The 15000-nt window shown below is 45.3% G+C and overlaps 1 protein-coding gene, 1 long non-coding RNA gene and 1 pseudogene across 3 annotated transcripts in view; 2 read left to right on the forward strand and 1 right to left on the reverse strand.

Annotated features, from left to right (window-relative positions):
- Positions 1-2148, forward strand: part of LOC132965609 (PEX5-related protein-like) — a 51332-nt gene extending 49184 nt beyond the window's left edge. For both annotated transcript variants that reach the window (XM_061033766.1, XM_061033767.1), the window contains 4 exons: positions 1-176; positions 552-717; positions 850-1007; positions 1628-2148. The exon at positions 1-176 is cut by the window's left edge and continues 37 nt beyond it. In XM_061033766.1, coding sequence (XP_060889749.1) covers positions 1-176; positions 552-717; positions 850-1007; positions 1628-1826 — 699 coding nt within the window. In that variant the 3' untranslated portion in view covers positions 1827-2148. The remainder of the gene's footprint in view (positions 177-551; positions 718-849; positions 1008-1627) is intronic.
- Positions 2149-2456: 308 nt separating this feature from the next.
- Positions 2457-6270, forward strand: LOC132965611 (uncharacterized). The gene is made up of 2 exons (XR_009670095.1): positions 2457-5053; positions 5119-6270. It is a non-coding gene; the product is annotated as an uncharacterized LOC132965611 (long non-coding RNA).
- A 2499-nt stretch (positions 6271-8769) lies between these two features.
- The window catches only part of LOC132965613 (mitofusin-1-like), a 7914-nt pseudogene continuing 1683 nt past the window's right edge, over positions 8770-15000 (reverse strand).

Consider the following 15000-nt stretch of genomic DNA (forward strand, 5'->3'; position numbering starts at 1 on the left):
ATGGCGCTCGCCGTCAGCTTCACTAACGTCAGCATGCAGCGGGAGGCCTGTGACGCTCTGCACCGCTGGATCCGCCACAACCCCCGATACAAACACCTGGTCCACGGCCACAGGAGTCCACTACAGGGCTCCCCGGCCACGCCACGCAGGGGCCCCCACCCCTCCACACCTGCCAGGTACAAACACACGAGCGTGATGGGAATTCATGTTGGTCAGCATGTCGAAATGTATAACTCCGTGTGTGTGTGTGTGTGTGTGTGTGTGTGTGTGTGTGTGTCTATGTGTGTGTGTGTGTGTGTGTGTGTGTGTGTCTATGTGTGTGTGTGTGTGTGTGTGTGTGTGTGTGTGTCTCTGTGTGTGTGTGTGTGTGTCTATGTGTGTGTGTGTGTGTGTGTGTGTGTGTGTGTGTGTCTCTGTGTGTGTGTGTGTGTGTGTGTGTGTGTGTGTGTCTATGTGTGTGTGTGTGTGTGTGTGTGTGTGTGTGTGTCTGTGTGTGTGTGTGTGTGTGTGTGTGTGTGTGTGTGTGTGTGTGTGTGTGTGTGTGTGTGCAGGTCCGGCCTGCAGGACGTGTTGCACCTGTTCCAGGACGCGGCTCTGTTGAATGTGGACTGTGTGGATCCAGACCTGCAGACCGGTCTGGGAGTTCTCTTTAACCTGAGCTCGGACTTTAACAAGGCGGTGGAAGCGTTCACCGCAGCGCTGTCCGTCAGACCGCAGGTCATTAAACATGGCGTAGTTCACGGGGGGAGGGGCCCTTAAATTAATCTGTTGTTGATATTTAAAGTTGTCACCAAACTTAGCTTAGCTCTAAACATTACGTGATGATGTCATGACTTCCTGTCTGTTCAGGATTACCTGCTGTGGAATCGTCTGGGCGCCACATTGGCAAACGGCGACCGCAGTGAGGAGGCGGTGGAGGCGTACACCCGAGCTCTAGAGCTGCAGCCCGGATTCATCCGGTCCAGATACAACCTGGGGATCAGCTGCATAAACCTGGGAGCACACAGGTAACACACCTGAGCACACAGGTAACACACCTGAGCTGACAGGTAACACACCTGAGCACACAGGTAACACACCTGAGCACACAGGTAACACACCTGAGCTGACAGGTAACACACCTGAGCTGACAGGTAACACACCTGAGCACACAGGTAACACATCTGAGCACACAGGTAACACACCTGAGCTGACAGGTAACACACCTGAGCACACAGGTAACACACCTGAGCACACAGGTAACACACCTGAGCTGACAGGTAGGTAACACACCTGAGCACACAGGTAACACACCTGAGCTGACAGGTAGGTAACACACCTGAGCTGACAGGTAACACATCTGAGCACACAGGTAACACACCTGAGCTGACAGGTAGGTAACACACCTGAGCTGACAGGTAACACATCTGAGCACACAGGTAACACACCTGAGCTGACAGGTAGGTAACACACCTGAGCTGACAGGTAACACATCTGAGCACACAGGTAACACACCTGAGCTGACAGGTAGGTAACACACCTGAGCTGACAGGTAACACATCTGAGCACACAGGTAACACACCTGAGCTGAGAATATAGTATAGATATATAACATCTAGATAAATGGTGGATGTTTTTGCTCCTGCAGGGAGGCGGTCAGTAACTTCCTGACGGCTCTGAACCAGCAGAGGCGGAGTCAACGCTGCAGCCAGCAACAGATGTCGGCTAACATCTGGGCCGCCCTGCGAATCGCCGTCTCCATGATGGACCGACCCGAGCTGTTCCAGGCGGCCAGCGTGGGGGACCTGGACCTGCTGATGAGGGTGTTTGACGTGGGTGACGTGTGACGGAGGGACTGACGGGTTCAGGTCGCACCAGAGACTGAGGCATTTGGTTTGAAACCAAAGAGCTGGACCACCCTTTGCAGTATAACAGCACAACCCTTTAGCTTCCTGTCCGAGCGGCGATCAGAGAGACGTGATGACTTGACAGTTCTACAGGTCCTTAACGAGTCCTTAGGGAGTCTTTAACGAGTCTTTAACGAGTCCTTAGGGAGTCCTTAGGGAGTCCTTAACGAGTCCTTAACGAGTCCTTAGGGAGTTCTTAGGGAGTCCTTAACGAGTCCTTAGGGAGTTCTTAGGGAGTTCTTAGGGAGTCTTTAACGAGTCCTTAGGGAGTTTTTAGGGAGTCTTTAACGAGTCTTTAACAAGTCTTTAACGAGTCCTTAGGGAGTTCTTAGGGAGTCCTTAACGAGTCCTTAACGAGTCTTTAATGAGTTCTTAGGGAGTCCTTAATGAGTCGTTATGGAGTCTTTAATGAGTTCTTAGGGAGTCCTTAACGAGTCTTTAATGAGTTCTTAGGGAGTCCTTAATGAGTCCTTATGGAGTCTTTAATGAGTTCTTAGGGAGTCCTTAACGAGTCTTTAATGAGTTCTTAGGGAGTCCTTAATGAGTCCTTATGGAGTCTTTAATGAGTTCTTAACGAGTCCTTAACGAGTCTTTAATGAGTTCTTAGGGAGTCTTTAATGAGTCCTTATGGAGTCTTTAATGAGTTCTTAACGAGTCCTTAACGAGTCTTTAATGAGTTCTTAGGGAGTCTTTAACAAGCTCTTTAAGAATCCTTAAGGAGTCCTTAAGTCCAACATGCTCTCACTTTAGTCTAAAAAACGGTTGAAGTCAGGAACGAGTCAGCTAGGTATTAAAGTGACGCAACATGTGATGTCACAGCACCCCATGACATCACAAACGGTGTGAGACTTTCACCACCAGAGGGCAGCAGAGTTACTCTTTAGATTTTAATTTTAATTTATTTTGATAGTTTTAAAAATAAATAAATATAGAGGCAATAAACACACAGGTGTCATTGGGTCATGTTTACTGTTTTACTTGTTTTCGCCCGTTTGTCTCCATAAGTCAACAGAATAATTTGATCACATGTTAAATAATCGACTCTTTCCTCTAATATTTACTCATCAGTCAGCGTAACATTAAACTTCTTGAGCAAATATTTCACCTTAAAGTTGTCCAAAAACGTGTGTAGCCATAATCCTCAGCAGGCTTTTAATGTGAAATATCTGCAGGAAGTTTAAGAAAGACTAAAAGTATTAAAGTATCGTCCTCATGTCGTCAGTCTGTCAAACCCATAGATCAGCTTTGTTTCAGCTGCTGTCTCCCCACATGCCCACTCTCATCTGATTGGCCAGCTCTCTGGAAGCGTTACGGGAGGGGGGGAGGGGGGGGCAGAACGCTGCAGGGCTGCCAGGCGAGGGCTGCTCTCCAGAGCTGGGAGAAGAGAGTCTATGTAAGAGGTTTCAGAGGCTTATCTTGGTTTCATATCGGGGAACTATGGCGTGATTTACAGGACGAGTCGTTTAGCGCCCTCTGCAGACTCATCCTGGGATTACTCCAACACACGTTTACCTCCTGATCTGAAACTTAGCCCACGTTTAGTTTGAACATCCAGCATTGTAACACGGCTTTAAATAAGACTGTAAGACACCAAATAACCACAGATCTTTCATTTCAACATATTTAACTTCAAACGTTGCACGATGTAATCTTTGTAATCTTTTCAGCTCTGAAACAGCTTTTGTTGATTTGTGTCCGCCGAGGCTCTTATTTTGAAGGCCTCCGCTGTTTGTAGATCTGTGTGGTCACTTCCTACCTGTCGTTGGCTCTCAGGTGAATCTTCAGTTCGATGGACAACAAGTCAAAGCTGCAGCACTTTCTCTGCTTGATGCACAAAAATATTTATACAGCTTCAGATATCAAACATGTAACCTTGAATGAATAAATAATAACGATATATTCCTGTCAAGTCACGTTCAGTTTGTTAAAGAACCAAAGGTCAAAGGTCCTGCTGAGAACTCAACGTGCAGCAGCGAGAGCAAGAAGAAATCACAGTCACAGAGTTTCATTTAAAAGACTCATGTTTACTTCTTATTCAAACAAAATTAAAAACAGGACAGTTCTGGTGCTTACCGTTTTTAAATTTAAAATAAATAGGTCAGAGAAGTTTTAGAATTGCTTTCAGTAGATAGTTCGAGCCTGCAGCTGTGAAACAGGCTGTAATATCTTTCTTTCAAGCCACCAAACTTCATTGAGAAAAATAGTAATTTAAGCGATCACGAGTGGCTGATGTACCGCTGCGGAGTCACTTTGTTTGTTTGTGTGACTCACAATAACACAAATCTGTGCAGCAGTAGAGCAGCAACTCCTGTCCTGTGAGGTCAAATTTCAGATTTTATCGATGTAGTTGGTCGGTTTGTAGAGAGGGATGTAACAGCTGTTTGTGTTTTTAAAAAAAAAATCATCTTCCTCCATCCACTCATCTTTCGCTTATCTGAGTTTGGGTCGTGGCAGCAGGCGAAATAAGTAAACCCAGACGTCCGTCTCCCTAACAACGATCTCCAACTCCTCCTCAGGATTCTGAGGCATTCCCCAGGCCAGACGGGATATATAACCCCTCCAGCTAACTCTGGGTCTACCTCTACGTCTCCTCTCAGTTGGAAAACCTCCAAAGGGTTTTCTTTCTTTAAAGGAGCAGTATGTAACTCTGACCCCTAGTGGTTAAAATGAGTACTGCAGTCTCTAAACATCATAGAGCGCTGTCTCCCCCCCCCCCTCCTCTCTAGAGTCCATGCTCACTCAGGTCACCATGTGGTGGACTCTGAAGCTTCAGTGTTTATCCAGCTCTGCATGGGTCTGTAAACCTTTCTGTGTTCTAACCTCTCTCCATTTTTCAAAAGCATCTCCAATATTGATCCTAGTTTGAGCACGTTTCTGCTCGTGGAGCTTATTAGAAACATGCAGAGGCTTTTTAGGTCAGGTACAATCTCTTCTATCTGAACCACTTCTCTTGCCCGCTTCCATCGCTGCAACACCTGTTGACCTGATAACTGCTCTCATATCTGGCAAACCGAGGGGCGTCCAAAACGGGCCGTGTGGGGCGTGTCTTAAAAGCGCCTACCTTCTCTGGTCCAAACAAATCCAGAGCATTCAGGAGCAGAATCTAAAGTTAGAAGGAGGACATACTGGCTGCTGCATTGTTGTCAGAGAAGCCAGCACTTCAACATGTTTCCTTAATGATCAGATAGTAAGATACCTTTATCATCTCACTCTCTACACAGCTCACTGAAAGAGTCGGGGGGCGCAGGTAGACTAGTGGTTAGTGTGCATGCCCCATGTATATACAGGCTGTAGTCCTCTAAAGTGGGCGGCCTGACCTGTGACCCCTTTACTGCATGTCGTTCTCCTCTTTCTCTCTCTCTCTCTAACCCCCCCCCCCCCCCCCCGATTTCTAACTCTATCCACTGTCCTGTCTCTAAATAAAGGCTTAAAAAGCCCAAAAATAAACCTTTAAAAAGAAAAAGTTTAAGAAATAGAGAGTCCGGTTTTAAGGGAGCAGGTGCTGCGAACGTTGAGCTCTCAGCTGCTCAGGTCTCATGTTTAACTCTTTGTTCACATGTTGATGAAGCTTCAGAGTTTTTCAGGGAAGACTCACTACTTTAGAGAAACTGTGACATGAGTTTGGTATGGTTCAGATTTCTGAGGTTTTCTGTTTCAGTCAAAGCAGATTTGTACTTTCTTTCCCCTCCTCTACAGTCTGTTACAAACCTGGTTCATTTCTCCAAAACCAAAAGTATCGAGGAAATTGTTGACATGTTTTCCTGCCTGCTATGTGATTGGTTGATTGGTCAATCTTTGGACCAATGAGTGTGAATCTTCCCTCTGCAGCTTCTTAAAGGTGTGTTCAGACCAGGAGCGATCGAAGTGGTTCCAAACAGAGACAACAGTTTACCTGAATCCTGCAAATGTGAAAGAAATGCTGGTCCTGATCCTAACAGGTCATCAGACTGAGACCTGGTCCTGATCCTAACAGATCATCAGACTGAGACCTGGTCCTGATCCTAGCTAACAGGTCTTCAGACTGAGACCTGGTCCTGATCCTAACAGGTCATCAGACTGAGACCTGGTCCTGATCCTAGCTAACAGGTCATCAGACTGAGACCTGGTACTGATCCTAGCTAACAGATCATCAGACTGGGACCTGGTCCTGATCCTAGCTAACAGGTCATCAGACTGAGACCTGGTCCTGATCCTAGCTAACAGGTCATCAGACTGGGACCTGGTTCTGGTCTGGTCGGGTTCTGATTCCCTTCTGGTCTGAACACAGTGAATTGAATCCTGCTTTTTGTTTTCATGTCTTTGCGTTAAGTGACTGTATGTACAGATAATACTCACATGTAAACTGATATTTTAGAAATTAAACAAATCCTACAGAACCTGAAAACTGTCCGAACTTCATTTGTGTAAAATAATGAATCATTGTGTTCAGTGTGAATTTAACAAATCCGTCCAGCTGCTGTTTGATTCAAATGCTAAGCTGTAGATTTAGTCAAATCAAATGTATTTTAATATTAATTTAGTTTCTACAGAACACCTGAAGGTTCAGGTCAGAAAAAATTAAAAGCTGATCTAAAATCTGTTACACAGTTTACAAATCAATTTGTGGACATGGTTTTGTAAACTTTAAACTCTAAGAATGGATTTGTTACATGGGAACAGATTTTAAGCCATTGCAAAATATTTGTAAACCGTGGTAACGGATTTGTAAACTGTGGTAACTGATTTGTAAACCGTGGTAACTGATTTGTAAACCGTGGTAACTGATTTGTAAACCGTGGTAACGGATTTGTAAACCGTGGTAACTGATTTGTAAACCGTGGTAACGGATTTGTAAACCGTGGTAACTGATTTGTAAACCGTGGTAACTGATTTGTAAACCGTGGTAACTGATTTGTAAACCGTGGTAACGGATTTGTAAACCGTGGTAACTGATTTGTAATCAATGGATTTGTAATCTGTGGGAATGGATTGTAAAATCTCTTTATCTAATCTTACCTGTAGGTTTCCCTTATTTTGTGTTTTGTAAATGTGACTTCAGGGACAAATTTATTGTGATTTTTTTTTGTTTCACGTTTGCGTCTGTTTGTTTTTTAATGGTCGAAGAAATATCAACATGAATCTCTCTGAAGCATTAAGAGACTCAACACGTCAATATTTCTAGAAACTCTCAGTTTTTTTATTTTATTTTATTTGAAAGTGTCAAAGAATAAATAGTCATGATGCTGCAGCCAATCAGAGAAAGAGAAGCATCGTCAGGTCCGTGATCAGATCCTCAAACACCCTGGTCTGCTTCTTCTTCCCCCTCCTGTGAGTTAACTCTGCAGGCGTGACTCACCTGATGACATCATGTGTCAGCTTCCTGTTTCACCTCCACAGGAGAGAAGAAGTTTGTGAAACGTGTTGGTCAGGTGAGATTGGCTGTGAGTTACAGGTGTAGGAGCAGTAGCGCCCTCTGGTGGCTGCAGGAGGACGGGTCGTCTCCTCATCACATCCTGAAGCTTCACTGATCAGGTCACACACACACACACACACACACACGTTTAATGGAGTCTTGTTTGACCATCTTTAATGCATCATCAGGACGTCAGGAGAATCTTAAAGCTGAACGACTTTCACAACACAGAGTTACATATTTTAAAAATCCAGTATTCATGACACACATCCGTTTTCAAACCAACAAAAGTTAGCGACTATTTCATCTTTTTCTCCGTATTTTATTGCGACACGCAGACAAAGGATGCTGAAATAACTACATCAGGATGGAGATTTATAAAAAGTCCAGAATCATTATTTGTCTGGTCTATATCGAAGAATACAAGCCTGAATACATGCCGACGCAGCATCAGGACGTCAGCGAATCAAAACGCTGACAGACTTCATCGACACAGGGTCGTGCAGATTTCTTATCTTGGCTAAAAAACTTTGATTAAAATAAATGATTGAAGTCCCTAAATCCTCCTGCAGACTGTGTGATTTAGACAGTCATATAAGTTTATAGCAGCCACAAATAGTGCGGCTTGAAACGGCAGTCTGAACAGGGCTAGTGTGCGTCAACCTGAACGAGATGAGGTTGCCATGGCGATCAGCAGAAAGTGAGCTTAGCCCCGTTCACGTGCAAAGAAAAGAAAAGCAAGAGAGGAGGGATAGAAAGATGTAGAAACGATCGTGGCGAGTGGAAAAGAGGCCAATTTGTGATAAGTCACGTCGATGTTAGCGTACACGTTCGACAGCTCTAGCGCCGATTAGTGCGCCGTTTCTTAGCTGATTGTAGAAAAATTCACTAGTGAGATGCTCGTCTTAAATTTCTGACTATTATTATATATATATGATATTTGTCGCAGGCCAACTTTGGTAACAAGACCGTGAGAACGGCCATCTTTGATCCTCTCACAGAGCGACAGAGCACCACAGTTCAGGAGCTGTGACCACGAATATGACCACGATTCGGCCCAAAGTCAGACACTTTATACCCAACACTAGTAAATGTTGTTCCCGTGTGTTTTGGTCTGAGCACATTTTCCAAAAGCTGCAGAGGGAAGATTCACAGTCAAAGGTCAGTAGATCAACTTCTGTTTCCTGTTACATCTTTTCAGAATAAAGTTGTTGTTTGGGGTGTTTATTATTACAGACACGTTCAGCCCTGTGGTTGTGTTGTGCTGCAGCGCCCCCTAGCTTCAGCACTCAGACAACAAAATTGAGTCATGATATTGATCTGACCCGCTCGTTTGAACCGTGTTTGTGCTCAAAGACCGCCCCACTATCTGTTTGATTTTTAGTTTCCAGTTTATTGATTATTGATGGAGGGACGGACAGTTTAACCCTGAAATGATCTTCAGTTAGAGACCCGGTGTCCACCTCTGTCTGCGGGGAATCAGTCACAGTTTTAGACCTGAGGGGAGAGCAGGCAGTGTGTGAGATGATGAAGTCCACCAGCAGGGGGCGCCACAGTCCAGGTGTGTTTTGAGTGTCACTGCAGGTACTGAACTGAGAAGGCCTCCAGCTGAGTCTCCAGCTCTGTGGCTCTGTTCCTGAACACACAAAGAAACCAGTTGTAGTTAAAGTGGAAACAACAGGATCGAGATAAGACTGCAGAGTCTGAGGTACTTTAACTGCTCTCAGGTATTTCATTTGACTTTGAACGTTCTACCTGTACCTGTACTGTGCCTCATAAAGGTGTATCAGCTCTTTGATAAGTGTTAGCAGAGGCATTTGTTGCAAGAGTACAACTCTTGGGTTTTTTGGGAACACCCAACTGAGAGGAGACCCCGGGGCAGACCCAGAGCTCGCTGGAGGGATTATATATCCCGTCTGGCCTGGGAACATCTCAGGATCCCCCAGGAGGAGCTGGGAAAAGATGGTGGGGAGAGGGTCTGCTGCCACCGCAAACTGACCCCTGATAAGCGTAAGATGGATGGATGGTGGGGGAGGGGAACACTGAGGGAGGAGGGGGGCTGAAGGGACAGCTTTGTTTTGGTTTGAGAGAACTTCTGACCTTCTAGGGCTGGGAAATATGGACCAATAATCATATCTCGATATTTCTTAGCTGAATGGGGATACACCATCTTGATATTTCTTTCTGTAAAGAAGTAATAACAACCAAGTCTGTTCACTTTAAACTACCCGTTCCTGTGCCTTTCCTGCATTTCCTGTTGTTGACATAAACGACATCGACGATGTTGTCTTATACCATATCTTGTTTAAGAATATATCGATATAGTGCTCAGCCCCGTGGACATCGGCTGTGAAAGTTGCATATTATACATTTAAAGGTCCTGGAAGGCTTTCAAGGATCCTTGAAACTGATTAAGAACCTCCAGGTCGTCCTGAATCCCTTCAAGTAGAACCTCTCAGATTGATTGGATGGAAGAGATGAACCACTTTCCGTTTGGCTCGTTGATGGTCAGAAATAACTCTGACACTTTGAATATTTCCTGACTTTAAAGCGGATCAGTGAAGAACTGATGAAAACTAAAATTAGCATATGGATTGAAGGAAACACTGTGATGTTCCTGGAAGCGTTTCTGTTTTCTGTCTTTGTTCATTACAGAGTCCTGGTGCAGTTATCCTAGCTTAGCATGTACACCGGGGGTACATTCGGTGTACATATACTTTCAAACTACCTGAGAACAATGACGTGTGATGAGAAAACAATAAAACCCAGTTTAGATTAAAGAAGCTGGTTAATACTTTTATCCTAGCTAAGCTCACAGTCTGGTAGAGAGAATAACTTTTAGCTTCATTTGGAGGTAGGATTGAAAGTTGGTTAATACGTCCAGCCAATCTTGAACAAGAAAATGGAAACAGGAAAACTCTAAGCAGCCTTAGTACAAAGACTGGAAGCACATATGTTATTTTAGCCTATCTTAACAAACAGACTGAAGTACAGAAAGACTTTTAGTCTAGCATTGAGCAAAGATTGGAAGCTGGTACATGCTTTTAACTTAGCCTAGCACAACATTTTGAGTGGAGAGAAATATGTATATCTATAATATAGCACAAAGACTGAAAACACAGTTGGTCTTTTAGCCTAGCTTAACCAAAAAAGACTAGAAGCACTGAAGCACTTAAGCCTAGCTTAGCACAAAGACTGGTGATGGGATTAAGCGTAGCTCAGCACAACACTTGGAACATGGGGAAACATCTAGCCTAGCTTAGCACAGACATTACAAGCATGCCTCTGCATGTTTCTAATAAGCTCCACGAGCAGAAACGTGCTCAAACTAGGATCAATATTGGAGATGCTTTTGAAAAATGGAGAGAGGTTAGAACACAGAAAGGTTTACAGACCCATGCAGAGCTGGATAAACACTGAAGCTTCAGAGTCCACCACATGGTGACCTGAGTGAGCATGGACTCTAGAGAGGAGGGGGGGGGGGGGGGGGGACAGGTCTCTATGATGTTTAGAATTCAGACTGCAGTACACATTTTAAACACTAGGGGTCAGAGTTACATACTGCTCCTTTAAAGCCTAGCTTAGCACTGCATTTGAGGCAGGGAAACATCTAGCCTTACATAGGACAAAGATTGTAAGTAATCTAAGCCTGGTGTGAAATGCCCCCTTTCCCTCAGGTGTGAACTCTGACCTGAAGGCCTTGGACCTCCTCTGGATGTTCTCCAGTCTTTGGATCCTGAAGCTCAGCTGCCGGATGTTTCCCTCAAGCTCAGCTTCGCTCAGGTCGACTCTTTGTGTCAGACGGCTGAACGTGGACGCCAGCTCCCTCAAACACAAACGCAACATGTGAGTCTCAGGCTTCATCAGTCACTGAATGAAGGTACATAATTCTTCAAGGGGGCGGGGCCTTACTTGTACACCTGCTGGCTGCAGGCAGAGCTGCTGACAGAGATGACGGCTTTCAGGCGCTGAGCCGCATGCTCCACAAACTGCTTCTTTAGAGCACGCTCTCTGCTGGCGTTTGTCCAGGTGAGTTTCTCGTACAGGTAGATCAGACCATACAGAGAGAGGGAGAGAGCGATGACACGCCAGCCCACTGATCGCCACACCTGCAGCACAAAACACACCTGAGACTCAAACGACAACACCTATTTTTACAGACTGCGAATGTAGTTGATCTTCAAAGAGTTTTTGAGCTCCAATGATTTTGACTTCTTGATGTTTAAAGTGATTCTTGTCAATAGTTGAATAGATTGTTGTACTGACGGGTATATTGATGGTTGTATTGATTAATCATTGATTGGTTTGCGATCAGGTTGAGCTTTCTGCTGTCGTGCTGTTTCTCTGAATGTTTGGAGACATTTAATATATATAGTAATCAATCAGGGATCAGTAGCTCAACGTGATACTGCAGGACGCACCACTCCTCCAATCACCAGCACCGACATGGACGCCCGCGAGGTGACGGAGACCAGCCCTGTTGCTATGGACACCACCATCTCATCTTTAAAGGAGCTCTCCTGCAGAGAGAAATGATAATGATGATGATGATGATGATGATGAGTTCTCATTAAAAGGCCTTCAATGTGACGTCATCACCTGCAGGCGGCGCTCAGGGCCGCTCAGTGCTCGCTTGGCATTGGCGGCTCCAATGAAGCGCGTGACAAGGGAGGTCCAGCCCAGACTGAACTGGAACTCAATGTTTTCGTGGAAATCTGCGCAGAGGGCAGTGAGGCCGAGGTCATAGGTCAACTCGAAGGAGGTGGAGGGAGGAGAGACCTGCTCCTGGAGGGACGTAGACAGCAGAGGCCGTACGCTGTCTGAGGACAGAAAGAGGATATGACATCACATCCACCTGCCGGGGACACATCATGTGACCAGAGTGAGACGTCATACCGATCATGAGACCCTGAGTGGCTCTGATGTCTCTATGGATGCTGACGGAGCAACGATGAGAGAGACCGCCCACCATCCTCTCCTCCACGTGCTGCATCAGTTTCTGTAGAGCAAATACATCATCATGTCATCATAGGTAAAGCCTTCAGTTATCAGACCTGCTCGTGGTACCTACAGTCTCTAAATGCACTATGGGAGGTAGAGCCTTCAGTTATCAGACCTGCTCGTGGTACCTACAGTCTCTAAATGCACTATGGGAGGTAGAGCCTTCAGTTATCAGGCCTACTTGTGGTACCTACGGTCTCTAAATGTACTATGGGAGGTAGAGCCTTCAGTTATCAGGCCTGCTCGTGGTACCTACAGTCTCTAAATGCACTATGGGAGGTAGAGCCTTCAGTTATCAGGCCTGCTCGTGGTACCTACAGTCTCTAAATGTACTATGGGAGGTAGAGCCTTCAGTTATCAGGCCTGCTCGTGGTACAGTCTCTAAATGTACTATGGGAGGTAGAGCCTTCAGTTATCAGGCCCTTCTCCTTTGGAGCAGTCAGGGCCTGGGAGGCAGACACCCTTTGTAATTTTAAGAGTATGCTCAAACTTCTCTTTTTGGAAAAGCGTAGAGTTAGGTCTGGCTCATGCTTGGACCATCTCCTGGTCATTCTGCTCTAAGCTTAGACTGCTGGGGGACCTGGCACACAGAAGTGTATGTTTGTATTTGTAGGGCCACTCACAGGAGACAGGACAGCATGCCTGAGAGACAAAACTCTGGGCTCATTGTGGTGAACTTCAGGGTGTTTGAATCAAACATAGTCTGTGCTGTCAGCTGGATTGTTAGTAAAGCAGCTTAATGTGGTGTTAGTTCCTCTGAAGCAACATTTAGTGTGTGTGTGTGTGTGTGTGTGTGTGTGTGTGTGTGTGTGTGTGTGTGTGTGTCAGTGCATGAGTTTAGGTGTAGTGAGATTACAGAGCTATTAGTCAGTTTCCTCTCTTCTCCTAGTCTTTATGCTAAGCTAGGCTAACTGAATCAGTCATGGGCCTAGCAGGGGAAAAGTGGGACGGACTACCAGGTTCTATCATTTTAAAATGTGTGGTGTCTTAAAGAATTGAAGGAGTAAATGTTGTCGACCTTAATTTCAATCTTTTAATGGCTCATGTGTGTAATGGAGGTGTGGTCATAGTTCTACCTCAGGGTTGGCTGAGGCTGTGGGGGAGGGGCCTAATGTGAGATCTGTTCATGGGGCCCAGAAATCCTGGAGACACCCCTGGTCACAGTGTTTGTGTTGCAGTACTCACAGCTTTGTAGAGCTCCAGAGTTTCTTGCGTTGGGTTAAAATCCGCTCTGAACTCCTCCACCAGAACAGGAAGAGACCGAATCTGATCCAACAGCGCCGTCGCAACCTGATGACGAGCACCAATCGGCTGTTACTGAACGACCTCACAACAACACAAACGCTGCCGGACACATGCATGGAAATGATTCAGGACTATTAGATTCTATAACTGCCACTAAACCTTTTCCCTTATTGAGGGCCTGAGCGCCGAACTCAGAGCGAGGACCGTCGTGGAATGCAAGGAATTATTTTTCTTTCTTTCCACCAAATGAGTCGCATTTTTGGGGCCCTGAAATGCCTGAAAACTCACAAAATTTGGTCTGCCCATCAGGTCTCCAAAATTTCCAGATATTTGTCGTTTTGTTCTAATTTACATTTTATTTTTCAAATGATTGACCGGCACAAAAAGTTTCTGAATGTCTCCTGTACATGTCGTCCTGCAGTAGGTCAACAGGCCGTAATGTCTGACACAAAGGTTGTTGGATCAGAGTCAAATCCACTAAAAGTATTTTTTTACGCTGACTGGCTTAGGTTGATATTCTAAGTGTGTGACAAATGAACATGTGTCTGTATGTTGATGTATGATAAACCGTGATGTGTGTGAACGTCAGCAGGAGGATTTCTTCACCTTGGCAGCGACATCCTCAGTCAGAGTCTTGATCCTCTCTCTGACGCTGTCGGTCAGGCGGTTAATCTGTCCTCGGACGAACTCCAGCCGGTCCCTCTGATCCTCCCGCTCCTCCAGGCAGAAAATCCTGTTAGAGGTCAAAGGACAGAGTTAGAAACACTGCGGGATTCTGGGAAAAAAAAATTTTTGGAAAGCGTTTTAGTGAAGGATTGTGTTTCCTGACTTCCTGTCGGCCGAGGCGATGTTGATGGCGTCCATCACAGCTTTGATGGCCTCGGTGATCTGCCACGCCCTCACCGTGTGCTGCTCGAACTTGGTCTTCACGGCAGACTGAGAGATGAACTCCTGCGGGGTCAGAGGTCGTTTTACTCTCACATACTGCTCAACAGTCTTCAGTCAGAGAAAAGTGAAAAACACATCACGGAGCAGCTACCTCAAACGTCCTCTCAAACATCTGGAACTCTCTCAGTCTCTCGTGGAAACCTTCAGCCAGAGCGCCACCTGCAGGAGGACACAAGGGGGGGCTCTTTAGTTCATCTACAAGTTTCTATTGATGTATTCACAAAACTCCTGAAAATCTATTGAAATGTACTAAACTCAAACGGACACATCTTTCACCCTTAGAACAATTTCTGCAAAAGTCAGATGAGCTGCCGTGAGAACAAAGCAGGAAGAAGTCAGGAAGAGTCTCTGCAGGTGAGCGTTTTGGGTGATGATGTTTTTTTTTAATTTTTTTTAATTGTGATAAGGTGAAAAAGTACAAAACAGAAATAAACAAAACAAAATCAAAATACACAAAACAATAGCAAAGACAAATACAATTAAAGTAGATATAATAATGAGGTGATGATGTTTATCGTACAGTCTGTT

Source organism: Labrus mixtus, unplaced genomic scaffold (assembly GCF_963584025.1).
Source record: "Labrus mixtus unplaced genomic scaffold, fLabMix1.1 SCAFFOLD_106, whole genome shotgun sequence".
Taxonomy (NCBI): Eukaryota; Metazoa; Chordata; class Actinopteri; order Labriformes; family Labridae; genus Labrus; species Labrus mixtus.